Here is a 19,150-nt window from a genome sequence, read left to right as displayed (position 1 = left end):
TAGTTCATCACCCTGGGGAGCTCCGGTGTTATTCGTAAAGAAGAAAGATGGAAGCATGAGGATGTGCATTGATTACCGAGAGCTGAATAAGGCAACAATAAAGAATAGATATCCGTTGCCGAGGATTGATGACCTATTCGATCAGCTACAAGGTTCAAGTTATTTCTCAAAGATCGACTTGAGGTCAGGATATCATCAGCTAAAAGTAAGAGAGCAGGATACAGAGAAGACCGCATTCAGAACCCGATATGGACACTATGAGTTTTTGGTTATGTCGTTTGGACTAACCAATGCTCCAGCAGCATTCATGGATTTAATGAACAGGGTTTGTAATCCGTTCCTTGATAAATCTGTGATAGTGTTCATTGATGACATTCTGATTTATTCAAAAAGCCAAGAGGAGCATGGCAGACACTTGCGAGAAGTTTTGGAAGTCTTGAAGAAGGAGAAGCTGTATGCGAAGTTCTCCAAATGTGATTTTTGGATTCGAGAAGTCCAATTCTTGGGTCACGTGGTCAACCAAGAAGGTATAATGGTTGATCCAGCAAAGATTGAAGCTGTAATGAAGTGGGAACAACCGAAAAGTCCCACGGAGATTCGAAGCTTTTTAGGATTAGCCGGATATTACCGAAGGTTTATCCAAGGCTTTTCTTCGATTGCTAGTCCATTAACAGCTTTGACCCACAAAGGAGCTACTTATGCTTGGAATGATAAGCATAAAGAAGCATTCGAGAAGCTAAAGAAGAAACTATGCGAGGCACCGATACTTTCTCTACCCGATGGAGTTGAAGACTTCGCTGTTTATAGCGACGCGTCTGGTGTTGGATTGGGTTGTGTTTTGACCCAAAGAGATAAGGTGATCGCGTATGCATCTCGACAGCTGAAAGAGCATGAAAAGAACTACCCGACTCATGATTTGGAGTTGGCAGCGGTAGTTTTCGCTCTGAAAATATGGAGGCATTACCTCTATGGCACGAAGTGCAAACTTTTCACTGATCATAAGAGTCTCCAATATCTCTTTAGTCAGAAAGAATTGAATATGAGGCAACGACGCTGGCTGGAACTACTTAAAGACTACGACTGTGAGATACTTTACCACCCCGGTAAGGCCAATGTTGTTGCTGATGCTCTCAGTCGGAAAGTCAATCTTGAAAAGCGAAGGCCAAGAGCGTTGAGAATTGAAGTTGTCTCAACCATTTTAGAAAGTATAAAGAAAGCTCAAGAGGAAGCTTCGGAGAAGAATGACCGGAAGGAGGAACGTTTGGGCAAAACGTTGGTGTTCGGTGTAAACAGTCACGGACTGAAGGTGTTCCAAGATCGGATTTGGATACCTAAGACAGGAGGAGTCAGAGATCTTCTGATGGAAGAAGCTCACAAGACCATGTACTCAATTCATCCCGGTAGCACTAAAATGTATAGGGACCTGAAACCCTATTATTGGTGGCCGACGATGAAGCTCGACATTGCGAAGTATGTGGCCGAGTGTGTGACTTGTGCAAGAGTCAAGGCACAACATCAGAAACCGTACGGGAGTTTAGAACCATTGCCTATGCCTATGGGTAAGTGGGAAGACATTACTATGGATTTTGTCACTAAACTGCCCAGAACAAAGAATGGTCACGACATGATTTGGGTGGTCGTCGATCGATTCACTAAGAGTGCGCATTTCATAGCAGCCAATGAGAAATGGTCTATGGAAAAGCTTGCGAATTCTTATGTGAAGGAAATTGTGAGACTTCACGGTGTTCCGCTAACAATTGTGTCGGATCGTGATAGTCGTTTCACCTCAAGATTTTGGAAAAGTCTACAAGAGGAATTGGGTACCAAGTTGTGTTTAAGTACAGCTTACCATCCGCAGACTGATGGTCAGAGCGAACGGACGATACAAACACTTGAAGATATGTTGAGAGTGTGTACCTTGGAATTCCTAGGTAATTGGGATTAACATTTACCTTTGGTAGAATTTTCCTATAATAATAGTTTTCACTCGAGCATAAAGATGGCACCTTATCAAGCCTTGTATGGATAGAAGTGTCGTACGCCGTCTTGTTGGCTTGAGGCTGGGGAAAAGCAGTTTATGGGGCCGGAGATAGTCCATCAAACTGCTGAAAAGTTGAAAATAATTAGGGAGAGAGTGTTAGCAGCTCAGGATCGTCAAAAGAGTTATGCTGACAAAAAGCGAAGACCGATGACTTTTGAAGTTGGAGATTCGGTTTTGCTTAAAGTCTCGCCGTGGAAGGGACTTATAAGATTTGGAAAAAGGGGAAAGTTAAGTCCAAGGTTTATTGGACCGTTTAAAGTTCGTCAGAGGATTGGGAACCAAGCTTACAAGCTCGAACTACCAGAAGAACAGAATGGAATTCATAACACTTTCCATGTGTGTTATTTGAGGAAGTTCACGGGAGAAGTTCCCGACATAATTCCACTTTCAGAGTTGAGGATCGATGAGAACAAAAGGTTGATTGAGGAACCGGAGGCAATTGTTGACCGAAAGACTAAGAAATTGAGACGTAAGATGGTGGAGTTAGTGCTTGTCCGATGGAAACACACGAATGGGCCAAATCTCACCTGGGAGACGGAGAGTGACATGATGAGTCGCTATCCGCATTTGTTTGCTGGTGTGTGATTCCGGGGACGGAATCATTCTAAGGTGGAGAGAATTGTAACGCCCGTGTTTCTAGGCTTGCCATTTTTAGCAATGTAATAGTCTAGGTTAACCTTGTAACTCAACTTGAAATAATAAAAATGTATTATTTGTGAATTATTTGAATTATGTGATTTATGTGTGTATTTTCTTAATTTTTATAATTTAATGAATTAAGAATAAAATAAGCGTCAAAATTTAAGTGTGAGATAAGCCCGACATCTTTGCATAAAGTTGTAGTGGTCGAAACAAGGATTCCGGAGATATAAGGAATGCCAAAATCCGAGTTATAACGAAGAAGTTATGACCTGTCGAAATTTCGAGACAGAACCGGTATGACGATGAGTGATGTAAAATATGAATTTAAGATAGAGTGATATTTAGCCTTAGCGATCTAAACGAAAGTCGTAAATTTCGTTAAACCGAGAGCGTGCATAAAAGGAACGCCCAAATCTGACTTCGTATGAGGAAGTTATGATTTTTCTAAGTTTCGACTTAGCAATATGCAGCCCGAATACTCGATTTGAGATCGAGCGGTTTTTAGCCGAAACAATCTAAATGAGAATTGAAGATCTTGTTGTTAGTAGCGAAGCAATGAAAAGTTAGGCGAGAACGGACGTCAGACGAAGAAGTTATGAATTTATAACGAAGTTTTTCTGTCCCGGCCTTCTAAAAATAAATAATAAAAATAAAAGTCAAAATTTGCCGACGGAGTCTAAATGAAAGTTGTAGAGTATGGTCTGACCTTCGCGTGGATATAAAGAACGTCGAAAACGGAGCTCGTATGCGAAAGTTACGCAATTTAGAAGTTTGACAAGTCAATTACGCCCCGCGTACTCAGTCGGATGCAACTTGTCTGACCAATACTCGAGTGCCACCAGTCGACGCACGCAGTGACGTCAAAGTACGCCCCGCGTAATTTGAGTACGCCCCGCGTAATCCCAGACCCAGCAGCCTATAAATAGAACTCGAATTCAGCCATTTTGAAACGACCAAAAATACGACCCAAAAATTTTGTTTTTAATATAATCAAAACTATAATCAGAGTACCATATAAATAAACCATGCGTGATATGTCCCAAAATATAATAAAGTACTGTGCGGAAACTGTATCATACTACATCAAATCAACAACTAAATCAATCCCAGACTGAAGCTGAGGCGGTGGTGTGTGCGATGCCGTCACCCCGAGCTCTTCCCTTTGCTTGCGGAAGTACCTGAAACCAAAACTGAAACTGTAAGCACGAAGCTTAGTGAGCTCCCCCAAACTACCACATACCATACAATAACATATAAACACATATTGGGCCTTGCCCACTGCATCGGGCCGAAGCCCGGAAACTGCATCGGACCGAAGTCCGAAACTGATTGGGACCTTGTCCCCTGCATCGGACCGAAGTCCGGAACTAACTGCATCGGACCGAAGTCCGGAACTGACTGGGGATTTCTAATTTGAGAAATACAAACCAACAAAAACAAACTATCTCAAAATCCTTCACGATTCCTTTCATCAACCAAAAGTTAAAGGGCAACCTCAAAATCAATAAACAAAACTACTCTTTCATGATCAATGTTAAAAAAAAAATTGTAAACCCTTTTATTAAAACAATGTTCTTAAACCTTTAAAAATCAACCCAAACTCGATCTCACACCCTCATACGCCAAAAAACAAGCGGCATTAGCGGGTACACTTCTAGCCATCGCGGGTCCAAACCCTTTATACAAACCTCCAACTCCTTCCGCTTTCACAATCTTATTAAAAGCATCAATTGAACCCGAATATTTAGGGTTTCTATAATCATCAATTTGTATTGCACTCTTGATCACATCCGTAGGGTAAACCGAAACCCAAAATGCACCTCTGGCCAAACCTCCAGCGACTATCAACGAACCACGATCAAGGCTAGAGGTGTCGATTCCTCCGGCGAAGTATTGTTTTAGGGCTTCGTAGACACCAAACATGGCGGCATTTCCCGGGACTTCCCGCCCCATTGTCGGGATTAAACCTTTGAAAAGACCTTTTATGCCGCCTTCGGATCATAAAACTTGCTTTGCTACATCCATTGGGCCGCTGTATTTTATGGCGGCAGTTACTGCCGCCCCTGGTCCGGTGACTGCTGCTCCTTGGGCCTGCAGTCTGTGAAAATAGATTCCTATTTTCAATTCTTTTTATAATAAGAAAATTAATAATCAATGTACATTGTTAGTTCTTGTAAAAAGGACTAACCTGCACTTGATTAGTTTAGTAGGGGTGGCTAGAACAGCGACTGCAACTCCAGCCCCGGCTCCAGCCACCACCTGCTGGTTCACGGTTAGGGGTGTCCCGGGTTCAGACCACAAAAGGGCTTCCATTTGACCCCTAACCGTGAACAGAACTGCATTTAATGCAGCAACAGTAGCAAGAGGGGCGCCCATGCCTTTGTATAGGCCTCGTGGGCCTTCTGCTGCTACTGTTTGTTTAACAGCATCTATGGCGCCTGAATATTTAGGGCGTTGACCGGGTGGTGGGACCGGTTGACTTTGGAGTTTGACCTTGATGGTGTCAAATGGGTGTCCGACTATCAACTGTGATGCCCCTCCTATTGTTCCTGCTGTTAAATCCTTCGCTACGTCTGTCATCTGCAAGTTTATACAAGAACTATGATTTGATTTTGAATTTAGGAAAAGTAGTTGACTTTTCATGGTCAAAATTGAATTTTGCATCGAGATTAAGGATTGGATTTGGATCTGATACGTGAATTCAGCCATCGATTTAATTATAGGTCGTTGTCTATGAACATACAGATGATAAAGTAATTGAACGATTTAGTTAAAAGAATCAAAAGACTTGTGCTTAGGGATCGAAAGCGTACCTTTGAAGAATATTGGATGAACAGAAAGAGAAGGAGCCACTAATCGGTTATTCCAAACCTCAAAGAATCAGATCTGAAATAGCAATAAGAAGTCAACAAATGGATATTAAATCTTTGAAATTTGAAAGAGTTACCTAACCTTGGAGAAAAAACGGACATGACGATGGTCAAAACATGAGAGTATGGGCGTCCATTAAAGGAGTTTAAAAGCATATAAAAAGAAAAGGATAGAAAATTACCAAGTGGGTATAAGAGTAATCAACGGCTGAATATCAGCATTAACGTATCTTGAAATCAACGATTAAAGCTATGGAATAATCAAAAAGATTAGGGTTGGGAGTCAACTGAGGTTAAAAACTTTCGGAGGTTATGAAAAGATCGGAGAGAATCTTGCGAAATGAGGAAAATTAGGGCTGGGTTTGGCAATGGGATCTGAATCTAATCTCACACAGGCTTATAAACAGGATGAATCCGACAATGTGACCAATTCGAGATTCTCTACGATGAATCGCAATCGACCCAATAAGATTGGGGAAGATACTGCGATCTTGGTTGCTGCACTTAAAATTTTTGGTGCGCCTATTATTAACATCACACGTTTCTCTCTTTGGTTTGTCAAAAGTATCAGGTTTAGTCCATGACATTTATATATTGCATATATGATCTCCATTTAAATTTTTTGTAACGGGTTTGATCCATTGTCTTAACCACACTTATGCCCCTTTGCGTGCCTTGCACATGAGAAGATTTTAGTATTTTAAACATGACAATGTTCTTGTGATCTCGTCTCCCTCAACACATGTCTCATGAAAAAACATTTGATCGTGATTGTTTTGACTAGTAAGGAAACACTCTACTTGCATGTATCGAAACTAAACAACCTTAACCACTTGGTTTATGAACAATGTTCAAATGGATTTCTTCATGGCATCTAAAATTGTTGCATTGAAAGATTCTGAAATGGCATCACAACACCCATTATTTTCAAAATAAGCCCAACACCACCTTGTGCTGGTATGAAATTAGGGTTAGCCCTTTTTTATTTTCCATCTTCAAGTAGGAGGTCTAAAGACCACTTTCAATTTTACTTATTTTCAACTACTACTACATCCCAAATAAGAGGGTACATCTGGTTGTTAGTTGTTAGAGTCTTTTCCAACGACCAACAATACCTCCCCTCTGCAAACGCCTTTAAAAATAGACATTGATACCAATAACTCTTCTACATCCTTCAATCAATCATCATTTACACCCTCCCAACAAACATATATCTTTAAAAAATAACTAATCAAACACAATATCTACATTTATTGAAATCGTTAAACCTAGATTAGACCTTCAAATATCCTCACCATAACTTCTTAATTTTTCATAATGTGAATTCAATCTCATTTAATTCATATTTCTTTGCATTTCTACACTGCCTAACACTAAAATTGATGTTGAATTTGTTTACAACTTCAAATTTCATTTTTTGTAACTCATTTTGGGTTTTCAAAATGTAACGAATAATTGTTTGATTTCATATACATGAATATGCGAAAATTAACCTAAAACCGAAGGTCCTATTATAACCTAATTAATAATCTTGTTGAGTCAATTTTTTCATACCTAGGTTATATCCAACCGTATAATTGCTTAACAATAACTTATGTTCTTTTGGGTTACAAAATCTCATACCATTGATGGGTACTAAGGTATCATATTTATGATTTTGATCACAATATTGATAACTAGGGCTTTAGTGTTGTGATCATCTCCTTTATCATTATCATCGACTATATGTGGTATTGAAATAAAACCTATGTTACTAAAAAAGGAAATAACACACTTCTTCAACTCAACAACCTCATCATCCTCGTCGTTATCAACTAATAAGTCATCAAACAAGAATAAGTCCATATCATCATCATTAAGTATTCACGTTTAGTACCTCCATCTTTTGCTTTGTCATCTTTAATCCGGTCTAAGTAGTGGTTCATTGAAGTGTCATTGTGTAACGCCCGTGTTTCTAGGCTTGCCATTTTTAGCAATGTAATAGTCTAGGTTAACCTTGTAACTCAACTTGAAATAATAAGAATGTATTATTTGTGAATTATTTGAATTATGTGATTTATGTGTGTATTTTCTTAATTTTTATAATTTAATGAATTAAGAATAAAATAAGCGTCAAAATTTAAGTGTGAGATAAGCCCGACATCTTTGCATAAAGTTGTAGTGGTCGAAACAAGGATTCCGGAGATATAAGGAATGCCAAAATCCGAGTTATAACGAAGAAGTTATGACCTGTCGAAATTTCGAGACAGAACCGGTATGACGATGAGTGATGTAAAATATGAATTTAAGATAGAGCGATATTTAGCCTTAGCGATCTAAACGAAAGTCGTAAATTTCGTTAAACCGAGAGCGTGCATAAAAGGAACGCCCAAATCTGACTTCGTATGAGGAAGTTATGATTTTTCTAAGTTTCGACTTAGCAATATGCAGCCCGAATACTCGATTTGAGATCGAGCGGTTTTTAGCCGAAACAATCTAAATGAGAATCGAAGATCTTGTTGTTAGTAGCGAAGCAATGAAAAGTTAGGCGAGAACGGACGTCAGACGAAGAAGTTATGAATTTATAACGAAGTTTTTCTGTCCCGGCCTTCTAAAAATAAATAATAAAAATAAAAGTCAAAATTTGCCGACGGAGTCTAAATGAAAGTTGTAGAGTATGGTCTGACCTTCGCGTGGATATAAAGAACGTCGAAAACGGAGCTCGTATGCGAAAGTTACGCAATTTAGAAGTTTGACAAGTCAATTACGCCCCGCGTAATTTGAGTACGCCCCGCGTACTCAGTCGGATGCAACTTGTCTGACCAATACTCGAGTGCCACCAGTCGACGCACGCAGTGACGTCAAAGTACGCCCCGCGTAATTTGAGTACGCCCCGCGTAATCCCAGACCCAGCAGCCTATAAATAGAACTCGAATTCAGCCATTTTCTCTTGTTCAAACTCTTCTTTCTCTCTAAGTTTTGCCTCGTTTTGCGTGCCGTTTATACCCCGAAGCCCCGGTAATATTCCCGAGCCCCGAAGTAAGATCCGAAGCCCCGAGGATCCCGAAGAGCGTTATTCCCGAGCCGAAACGCTGCTCGCAAGGAGCCCGGTTTTGTGAAGATCTTCCAGATCTACGGAGAAACACCTCTTCTGCAAGCCGTAGTGCGGCCCGATCATCTTTTGATCAAGTGAGTGTGTAGTTATTTTCATTCCAACGCAATATTATGAAGTATTTCCTATAAAATACGTGTTATGTGTATATATTTGGTTGTTATACGTGTGAGTGTATATTCACTCTCTTCTATCTTATAGATCTGATGTATTCTCTATGAAATACGTGTTATGTGTATATGCCTCATCTGTTATGTGGAATATGTATTGCTTAAAGCATGTTATACAGGTTTTTAAACTATGTATAAAAATGTATATTTTTATCTACTAATATGTTAGGTAGAACATGGGTAGATAATTGGTGTGTAATAAACAGATGAGAGGCCTCGGTGTTATTGGTGTTATTCTAGTCATTCAGCAGAGTATGGATGACGACCACGGACTATTCTAGACTGTCCTGTGGAACACTAGCAGGCTCATTACCTGTAGGTGTTGTGAACGACGTGTTCACCGGTGTACTCTATCCCCCACATGGTTGCCTTTAGGACACTTATTGTTGAGGAAGCCCCTCTGCAGTGATGTCCATCCCGATGAAAAATCCTGAAATAGGTTCCTTATAATAGACGTTATTTTTAGGAACGTAAGGTGAGGATAACGGGAATGGGTAATCGGGTTTATTGTTGATGGTTGAAATTAAATATAATTATTGTGGGTTGAAAACCCTATATGCTCACCAGGCTCCCAAGCTTGACCCACTCAGTTGATTTATTTTACAGGAAGTGGCGCAAGAGCTTAAGATGGGCGAACATCAAGTTGTTTTTGTTTACAAGTCTGTATATGTATATAATTGTTGAACGACTTGTAATGTTATCGTTTATGCTTTATGATCTGTATCGGAACATGACATCCCGACTTTTGATTATGAAATGAAATCATATTTCTTTATGAAATGTTTTGATAAATATCTATTTTATCATGTTTTGTTTTTTGGAACAAATTCCGCATCTCTTTTAAAATTAAAAGGATTTACTCTGAAAATTATTTTAAAAAGCATAAATGAAATCGGACTTTTCTGGCCGAGATTTTGGGGATGTCACACATTGTATGGCTAATCCTTCACTCTTTAACATAACTAATGTCAAGAAACCTAACATAATAATCATCATCTATCAATGCTCTCAACCCATCACTAAATAGCAAAAAATTATCATTTTTTATAAAATAATCAACACAAATCGCAAGTGATAAAGCTCACATGCGATTTCAACCTTCCCGGCTGCTATTTTGCTATATTGGGCTACAAAATCAGGCTCATTTTCTGTCCATTGGCCGACACCATATAAACCTCAAAATCTGAAATAACTTTTATTTTCACAATTTCAACTTCAAGAAATTCTCTCAACCATCTCAATGACTCAAAATCAATATTCATCCGAAGACTTTATAAGTACATCATAAAAAACAACAAAATGGATCATAGGAAATCGCAGGTGGCACTAACGCCTTGTTTATGATGTTTTTTTTTTTGGTAAATTCAATAAAAGAAAGGGAAGAAAAATACACAAGACAAAATCACATGTGGCATAACCACCTCCATTTCAATGGTTATTTTCTGAAAAAAATTCTAACTTTTTGGCTCTTTATTTTTATTTTTATTTTTTTAAAGCGTTTTGGGCTAAATTTGTAACTAAAAAAACTTGTAGCGGCTGAGTTGCATCGTATTCTTATTGCCGTTCTCGATTGTGGTGGTGGGCTGCCACCGTGGCACACCGACGGTCTAAACACGGTCACTGTGAAATCAAGAAGAAAATAATATATTCCGAGCTACATTGCCAGAATTACAGAAATAGAGTCGCTTCTTGTTCATTCTGAGCGTATGTGTATTAGGATTGAATCAAATTTACGAATGCCATTTAACTGAAAACGCTACATTTTTTTTGAGATTTGGAATCTGTCAAAAGAATTTGGAATTGAACTATAGCTTTAATTGTTACACCTCCACCCGTTTGTAGGGTTTCTTTCATTGAAGGGGACGAGAGCAATGACATGTCCAACCTTTTCGGGTGAGATACAATATCAATCGATCAATCAATCAATCAATCTTCACATTAAATTTCATTTGAAAGAAAGATTATGAGGATAAATGAAGTTATAATCTTCAAGCGACAAATCCATGTAAGTGATCAAGCATCGAATTTCCTCTTCAGTACGCTTCTTCCAAATTCTGCAAAAAATTAAACGCTACACCAACATTTTACCAAATATTTTTTTGTCAGTTTTGTTTTCCGAACCAAATACGCTCTCGCTGGAAAACTGCAAGTAAAATCTGTTCTTATCTTGGTTGAGCTGCAATTGCAATTGAGATACCCACAAATGTCAATGGAAGTCTCCATCTTTTTCATTCTCAAATTCACCATTTGATCATCCAGGTTAACGAAAGAGAAAATTATCCAATTTTAACTTTTTAATCCTTGATTCTGTTTGTATGCACTCCATCTATTTATGAGTAGTTTTTCCCACCTATATATGTCTTGTTGTTGTATCTCTGTCACGTACTACATGAAATCGACCTTTCATTCATTTAAATACGTAATTTTCACCTTTTTGTTTGAGTTTCTGTTAGTGAAGTTATAAATACGTACACATTTCAACATATGATTGATATCACCAAATTATTAGAGTCTTGATTTTGATTCTTAAAGCAATTTATTTGTGGAAGTATTCCATAATGGCCTTAATCACAAGCAATTCAAGTGGATTTGTTAAGAGTGTATGTGGTGAGGATTCATGGGTATCAGTTAAGATTAATGGAGCTTCTTCTTCTTCTTTCAAGAGGAAGAAAACCTTTGTAGCGTGTTATGATTATGGAGGAAAAAAGATTTCCCAAAATGCCCCTGAAAAGTTGCAACCTTTGTGGGATGATGGTTATGGTAGAAATAGAAAAACCATGGATTTGATTAAGAATGATGGAGGGCCACCTAGGTGGTTTTGTCCTGTTGCTTGTGGAATGCCTCTAAAAGATTCACCTGTTCTTTTGTATTTACCTGGTAATTTGTGTTTGGTTATAAAGTTAACACAAATTCAAGAATATGTACATGAATTATATATATATTCACTCTTTAGTGTTGTTAAAACTTAAAAGATTGTTTAATGTTTAATAATTGAATGTGATACTTTTTGTTAGGAATTGAAGGGACTGGAACTGGCCTTGTGTTACATGAGAAATCTCTTGGAAAGTAAGTTGCAATTGATCTACATCTACTTATTGAGTTTGTTTTATTACCAAATATGCCCCTTGTAAGAAGATCTAGTATCTTATTGATATGCAAAGATTTTAGAGTGATCTTTTTCCGAATTGAATCACAGGGTTTTTCATGTTCAATGCTTGCATATTCCTTTTCATGATCGAACGCCATTTGAAGGTTATCATCTTATCGTGTATTTATATTATGTAAAACTTCATGAAACCGGTGGAATGAGAGAGTGAATGACCATTTTACCCTTGTATTTGCATGAAGGTTTGATTAAAATTGTGGAAGAAAGTGTGAAGATTGAGCATAATTTGTCCCCAAATAAGCCGATTTATTTGCTTGGAGAATCTTTTGGAGGAACATTAGCACTTGGAGTTGCAGCTCGTAATCCTACAATTGACTTAATACTCATTCTAGCAAACCCAGGTTATTCTTTTTGTTTCTTTTCCTAATTTCTTCTACTTTTTTTTTTTTTTCAGTAATGTCAATTTCATATGTGTATTTTTTTTATCCAATTCAATTATCTTTACACTTGATCCTTTCTTCTAATTGAAACTAGGGAAGAAAAAATATTTGTTTATCTTGAGTTTACTTCATGTGAACAATTATACATACACATATGCATAGGAAACAATATAGGATCCAAGCACCTACGAATCTCTCTCTCTCTCTCTCTCTCTCTCTCTCATACATACACATACACATACACTACAAGGATCGAACCCTATGCAGACAACAATTATGGACATTGTACAGACGACATTTCGTCTATAAAAAGTCGTCGGCATAGCTCTATCGTTAAAAGTCGAAAATATCGTTGGGTCCTAAGCATTGATTTTCGAGGAAATAAAAAAAATTATTATTGAGACTCTATCCCGACGACTTGTCGTTGGGAAAAGTAGATGCCAACCAACTTCCGTTCTTAGTAATACCGACGACTTATCGTCGGGATTGGTAAATCTGTCTTTATAATTATAAAGCTATACCGACGACATGTCATCAGTATAACTTTTTTTGATATATTTTTACAGGTTTTGTTATATATACAAAATTTGTTTTAAAAAACAAATCAAAAAAGAATATTTGTAGAATAATATCAAACACTTAATAAAAATAATATATCATTTAAATTCAAATTCAAATTCAAATTCTACTACATAACAAAATAACACAAAATTTTATTTATTATTATTATTTTTTGACAAACCACCACCACCACCTTCTCCTCCTCCTCCTGTTGCATTATTTTCATTTGTTGGGTTAATACAACTATCTGAGGATTAGGATGTGGAAGCTTTGGAACGTTTGGTATGTTCATATGGAAATGAATTATTGTTGATGATTGGTTTCCTTCCAACTCTACGAATATGCTGCGTCTCTAACCGAGGCCACGAGCGAGACAATGTTCTTCATTTAACTTTTCGCTCTCCCCGAGCTCTGATTGCATCAACATCTTTTCTTGTTGAATGTTTCCTAAAAGTAGTTTTATATTATAAATTAGAATATAAGGTATTTACCTTTCTTTTGAACCATGGAGGAAATTCTGTTTTTAGATCACTTTCAGGCGATTCTGATTGGAATTCACTGGATGTGAGACAAAGTAATTAGAATAGTTTAAAGATATGATAACACTATCAAAAAAGTAGTTTATAAATCACAAAACTTATGATATATAGCTTTTCAGCTCATCCTCATCATAGTTGTTTGGTACTGTTAGGCGTGTCAAACCCAACAAATAAAGGGGTATGATATACTCCAAAATAATCCCACTATATTGCACTAAAAGGTAGTACAAGGCAAGCAGGGTCGATCCACAGAGACACAGGACAATTGGTCTATACCTATTTGCACAAGGTACTATGGTCACCAATAGTAAAGAGAGGGGGGTTTAGAATGTAATGATTAAACAAACAATTAAAAACATAAGCAATCAACTAAATGCGTGAATTAACTTCAGAATTTGTGAGGACTCCAACCCTATGTATGACAATTTAGCAATGTGACTCAAGGATGATACAATATTCGTTCAATTCTATCTAAGTTGGTACTTGAAAGTGCTAAAAAGCTCTAACACTTCCCATTCACCAAATTAATTAACCAAAACAAGCTCTTTGATTAACCCTAACCTTATTAACCTAATCTAAACAAGCTCTTAGAATTAGATTATAAGATTGCATGAAGCTTTATGTGAATGTTCCCAACAACACCCAATACTCCTCATAAGCTCGGGAGTGTAAAAGTGTATGAATAAGATTTACACTAAATTCATTCAATAGAGATCAATTTAATGCTTGTTACTTGTTCAATTTCACAAAACAATTACGGATTTTGTAAAAGAGATAACTTGAATGACCTAACCCTAATTCAAATGGCTAATAAGAATCATAATTAGAATCAAACATTCGATTGAAGCAAAATCAAATTCATTAGATAGAAATTAAGAACAAATATCATGTCATATGAATGAAGTCACTACCAAGAAGTCAGAACATGAAATTGGAGAAATTAGGGTTCTAGCCACACATGGCTAGAACAAGATCACAAGTCTAAAAGATGAAATTAAGTGTAATTACAACTTACAAAAACAAGAATTAATGTCTCCAAATGATTAACGGACAAACCCTTGCAAAAAGTTTCGAATTCCCTTCTCCAATGGTGCTCTGGTATGTTCTCCTTATGTCCAAATGACCCTCAACCCGTAATATGTAAGGTAGGAAAAACTGCCAAAAGTTGGTTTTTGGGTCGAACACGGCCCGTGTTAAAATAGGCTAAACTGACACGGGTCGTGTTCAGCAACACGCCCCGTGTTTATTTGCACTAAACTGACACGGGTCATGTTCAACATGGTCAACAGCTCCCATTTTGGTCAAACACGCCCCGTGCCCACTTTTCAGTGTAAATTCAACACGCCCCGTGTACCTCTCTGACTCCAAATCCAAACTTGATTTTTCCAACTTTTTCGTTCTTCGCCCGATCGTCCCGAAATCTCCACCAATGCTTCCCGACACTTCCCAAAGCGCGTTCGAACCTCCGGTTTACCTGAAAAAGATATAAAAGTGTGCAAATAAGGTTGTTCTAGAGACTAAAATGAATATGATAAAATGCAAGGAAAAGGAAGAACAATTGTGCTAAATATATGCATAAAATGGGACTAAAAGGTGTGCAAAAAGGTGCACAAGTAGCACCTAACAAATCTCCCCAAGCTTAGACCTTTCTTATCCTCAAGAAAGAATAAGAATCGGACAACAGGACGATTTCTAGATGGCAAAAAGAAAAACTTAGAACGAAAAGGGGATGAAGGATCCTAAAGGTTAAGAATGAATGCATGCAATGTAATGCCATGAAAATTAAGGTATGTACAAAATGCACTTGAGAAACAAAATGAAGCAAAAGAAAAGAAGACTAAGAACAAACACAAAATATGTACTTTTGTAACTAAATAAAGGTACGATCAGACTTTACATCAATAGGGCTTCGATCATTGATACCTTGGCAACCATCCTGTTTCCTTCCACATATGACAGACTCTCAATGTGAGGAAGACCCGAAACGGTGTAACCCAATAATCCAGCCAAAGTTTTATTTAATCTTTATACCTTACTAAGCTTTATGGGCGAAAATAACATATTCCAGATTTCATGTCCTTAAGACTAGATGGACAAGAATCAGAATCGACGCCTCCTTAAGAACTCGTCACGGCGAATCAGCTTTCGCTGAAACAGTGAGCCCACCCGAAGGGGCTCAGCTCCCATGCTTTCACTTTTTCGAGAGCCATAAGTATCATATCACACAGTTCTTCATTCGCCATATTTGACTTGAGTTGGCTTTTGATTTGATTGAACTTTGATTTGTACTTCGTTTTGAATTTGGATTCTTCAATCTTCATCTTTGGAATTTCTTTAGATTTCTTCGTTTTGGCATTTGAAATTCTGATTAGGGTACTGGATATGACAGTTGTACCCTTCCTTCATTCTTGACTGTGTGGGTCTGATACATAAGCTCTCTGTTACCGCGGGGGTAACGCGTGTCAACAAATAGGTCGGGTTTAGAGTTGCTGATAAAGATTCTTTTTAAACATTCAAAAGCAAATCATCCTAAAGTTGTTATTACCGCCCAAAAAACGTTTCAATATAATTTTTTTTATTATCTAAGGCTAGGGTCTCGAATTACGGTGTTTGGGTCCCCTAGTTATGACAGCTGATTCTATGCTTCCGGTAACAATCCGGTTGCTTCGGTATTTTTCATTTCATGGAGCAATTGTATGTAACGAGTGTTATCATCTCGTACACTTTTTTTTTTGTCATAAAAGAAAATGCATGCATGGGAATGAGTGAACCTTTTTAAAGAAAAAAAAATTGAAAATAAGGAAAGAAAAAAAAAAGAAAAAAAAAGAGTTTTAAGGAAAAATTTGAAAATAAGAAAATGCATGCATGAGAATGAGTGAACCTAATATACAAGTCTACCCCTCCCCAAGCTTAAAGATAAGCATCGTCCCTGATGCTCGGAGAGGGTGGAACAACCTGAAATGGAGGTGGAGGAGGAGGATAGTAGCTGGGGTTTCGGGTCCAAGCCCATAAGTCCTCCTCATGTTTGCGTTGACGCTCTTGATCCCGAGTGTACTGGGTGGCGAAGGTGGAAAAATTCTGGGTCAGGCTGGTAATATCCTGCTGATAGGTGTCGAGGCGGGTATGGATTGATTGGAATTCGTCCATATATTGTTGATGATAAGGCGGGGGTGCAGCAAAATGGGATGAGCTGCCACCACCGGTGGGAGAAGCATGGTGAGGCTCCTCCTCTTCTTCATCATCATCACCATCGTCCTCGTTTTCGTCGCTTTGCTCATCGACCTCGGTGGAATAAGAGTGGGGGAAGATGTATGGAATGATTTGCCAATCAGTCATATGAATGGGATTTCGGAAATCAAGAATGTCTTTATTTTCTGGTGTGATGAGGAGCTTGGGATCATGATTTTGACCCACGGTCCAATGGTGTGTACCATCGCCTGCCGAGCGGAAGAGTCGCATGGACTCAAGGACAGTGGTGGTGAGATAAGGCTCACCCGGCAGTGGCTAGTGGGGATCGGGGTATGGGGCTCGGATGTGGGCGCTCTTGGCGAGCATGCTGACAATACCCCCGCAAACAATCTTTCCTGATCGGGATGCGCTAAGGCGGATGAGCTTGTGGCACAGAAACCGACCGTAATGAGGAATGAGGTTATTCTCGGGATGGGTCATTGCATAAAGGATTTTAAGTTCCAGCGCGCTAATGGTGCTTCGCTCCTCTCTAGGGGCGACGAGCGAAGCAATGATTCTGTGAGCTACCTTAATCACAGGATGGATAAGTGATGATGCTTTAGTAGCGCTAGAGACATATGGATGTAATTGGGTGAGCTGGGTCCACCAAGTCATGTCATAGTATCCTTGGATTGGATCAGTGGGGCCAAATGTGTTTTCCGTTGGGGCCCCCACAATGGCATTGATTTGATCCAAGGAGATCTCATAGTCTTGATTCATTAGACGGAAGTAGAGGATCCCATGATCTAAATAAACTGAGGATAGAAACTCAGCTGTTGGGACTTTATAGCTCAATTCATGGACCCTCAACAAGCCATGCCACCCTATGTTGCGAAATAGGGTTTTGACTTGATTGTAAACATGCAACTCTTTCAAGGTTGGAACATGCGCGAATTTTTGGATGGCATGACCTCATTTAAGGAATGACTCAAGTTTGCTCTGTTGAACTGGGCCAAGACATACAACACCAAAATGAGATGGGTCGGCTGGGGGTGTTGGGGACCTAGATGGAGGTGAGGGAGATCTGGATGGAGGTGATGGAGATCTAGGCTTCCGACGACGGGCGGATGATTTGGTTTGTCTTGGTCTTTTGGAAGATGTAGCTTCCATATTCAAGTTTGTGACAGATTAAAAGTCAACGGGTCAAAATGTCAAAAAGTCAACTGTTGACGGGTCCAGTCAACTTTGAACTTGGCCACCAAAATTTCGCGGGAAATTTGGTTTTCAAAGATTTCCAACTAAGAATCAAGTCCAAATAGACCACACTTTCAAGTATTTGACTCAAGAACACAAAATTCAAAGGTTAGGAGTTGGAAAGAATTTACCGAATCGTGTATTGGATCGTGTTGTTCTTGATGGAAAAGATCTTCTTTAACCTCCCCAAGTTTGCCCCTTTCAAGATTGAGACACTAAACACCAAAATCAAGTGAGAATTTTCGGATCTAGGGTTTGTCAAAACCCCCAAATACACCATTAAAATGCAAGAAAATGGTGTTTAAGATGGAGAAGATGAAGTGTAGATGATGAAAATCAAACCTTTTTGTAGATGAAAGTCAAAATCTTGAAGAAATTGAAAGGTATTTGATCAAAATCGGACCTAAGGTTTTTGTTGGGAGAGAGGGGTTGTTAGGAAGTGAAAGTGGGGATAAATGAGGTCAAATCCCGATTTTTTTTTCTTTAAAAGGAGGGGTAACTGCTGCGCGGACACGACCCGTGTCTCCCCAGGCTTAATTGATACGCCCCGTGTTGGGGGGTTTATGCTGAGATATAGTCGAACACGACCCGTGTTGGGTCAAGGCCAAAACCAACACGACCCGTGTTGCTCTCTGGAAGAATTTGGGACTTTTTTTCATTGACACGACCCGTGTTGGATCAAGGCTAAAATCAACACGTCACGTGTTTCTCTCTGGAAGAATTTGGGAATTTTTTTCATTAACACGACCCGTGTTGGGTCAAGGCCAAAATCAACACGACCAGTGTTGCTCTCTGGAAGAATTTGGGACTTTTTTTCATTGACACGACCCGTGTTCCATTAAGGCTAAAATGGGACACGACCCGTGTTGGTCCGTGGATGCTAATCCCCACTTTTTGAATTTGAAAATTTCCCTCTCTCGGAAATGAAGTACTTTTCCACCCCAAGGTACGTTCTTTTGGTTTGAAAACAATGACAAAACACATTTGGAACACTAAAAAAAATAATAATAATGCAAAGAACGAAATGTTTTTGCGAAAAATGATGAAAATACCCCCGGGTTGCCTCCCGGTTAGCTGCCCTTGTTTTAGGTCGTTGGCTCGACTTTTTCCCCCAGGCGTGATTCATTCTTGGTATGTGGGGTTCTCTAACTCTTCTACCTCTTCATTCTTCACCTCAAATCCTTCATAAAACGGCTTTAACCTGTGACCATTAACTTTGAATGTTTTACCCGTTTGCTTGCTCGTGACTTCCACTGCACCATGGTCAA

The 19,150-nt window shown here is 38.7% G+C and overlaps 1 protein-coding gene and 1 pseudogene across 3 annotated transcripts; one reads left to right on the top strand and one right to left on the bottom strand.

Moving 5' to 3' along the window:
* Window positions 1-4,125: 4,125 nt before the first annotated feature.
* On the bottom strand, window positions 4,126-5,751 carry LOC145000210 (mitochondrial carnitine/acylcarnitine carrier-like protein; annotated as a pseudogene). Its single transcript, XR_013661156.1, has 4 exons — window positions 5,636-5,751; window positions 5,497-5,569; window positions 4,872-5,263; window positions 4,126-4,781 (listed from the first exon to the last, which is right to left on the bottom strand). The product of XR_013661156.1 is annotated as a mitochondrial carnitine/acylcarnitine carrier-like protein (transcript).
* A 4,666-nt stretch (window positions 5,752-10,417) lies between these two features.
* Window positions 10,418-12,443, top strand: LOC145000211 (phytyl ester synthase 1, chloroplastic-like). 2 transcript variants are annotated; one of them, XR_013661157.1, is made up of 5 exons: window positions 10,418-10,819; window positions 10,921-11,073; window positions 11,829-11,880; window positions 12,011-12,066; window positions 12,163-12,443. XR_013661157.1 is itself a non-coding variant. In XM_078959405.1 (4 exons), the coding sequence occupies exons 1-4, from the start codon at window positions 11,373-11,375 to the stop codon at window positions 12,345-12,347; spliced, it is 612 nt and encodes a 203-aa protein (XP_078815531.1). In that variant the 5' UTR covers window positions 11,308-11,372; the 3' UTR covers window positions 12,348-12,443. The 2 variants fall into 2 exon arrangements, 1 of the variants encoding a protein (XP_078815531.1); XM_078959405.1 differs by lacking the exons at window positions 10,418-10,819; window positions 10,921-11,073 and adding an exon at window positions 11,308-11,691.
* The last annotated feature ends 6,707 nt before the right edge of the window (window positions 12,444-19,150 follow it).

This window comes from Lactuca saligna, chromosome 6 (genome assembly GCF_052625555.1).
Source record: "Lactuca saligna cultivar CGN05327 chromosome 6, ASM5262555v1, whole genome shotgun sequence".
Taxonomy (NCBI): Eukaryota; Viridiplantae; Streptophyta; class Magnoliopsida; order Asterales; family Asteraceae; genus Lactuca; species Lactuca saligna.
The sequence above is the reverse complement of the archived record's forward strand: the minus strand, read 5'-3'. Positions and strand labels throughout refer to the sequence as shown.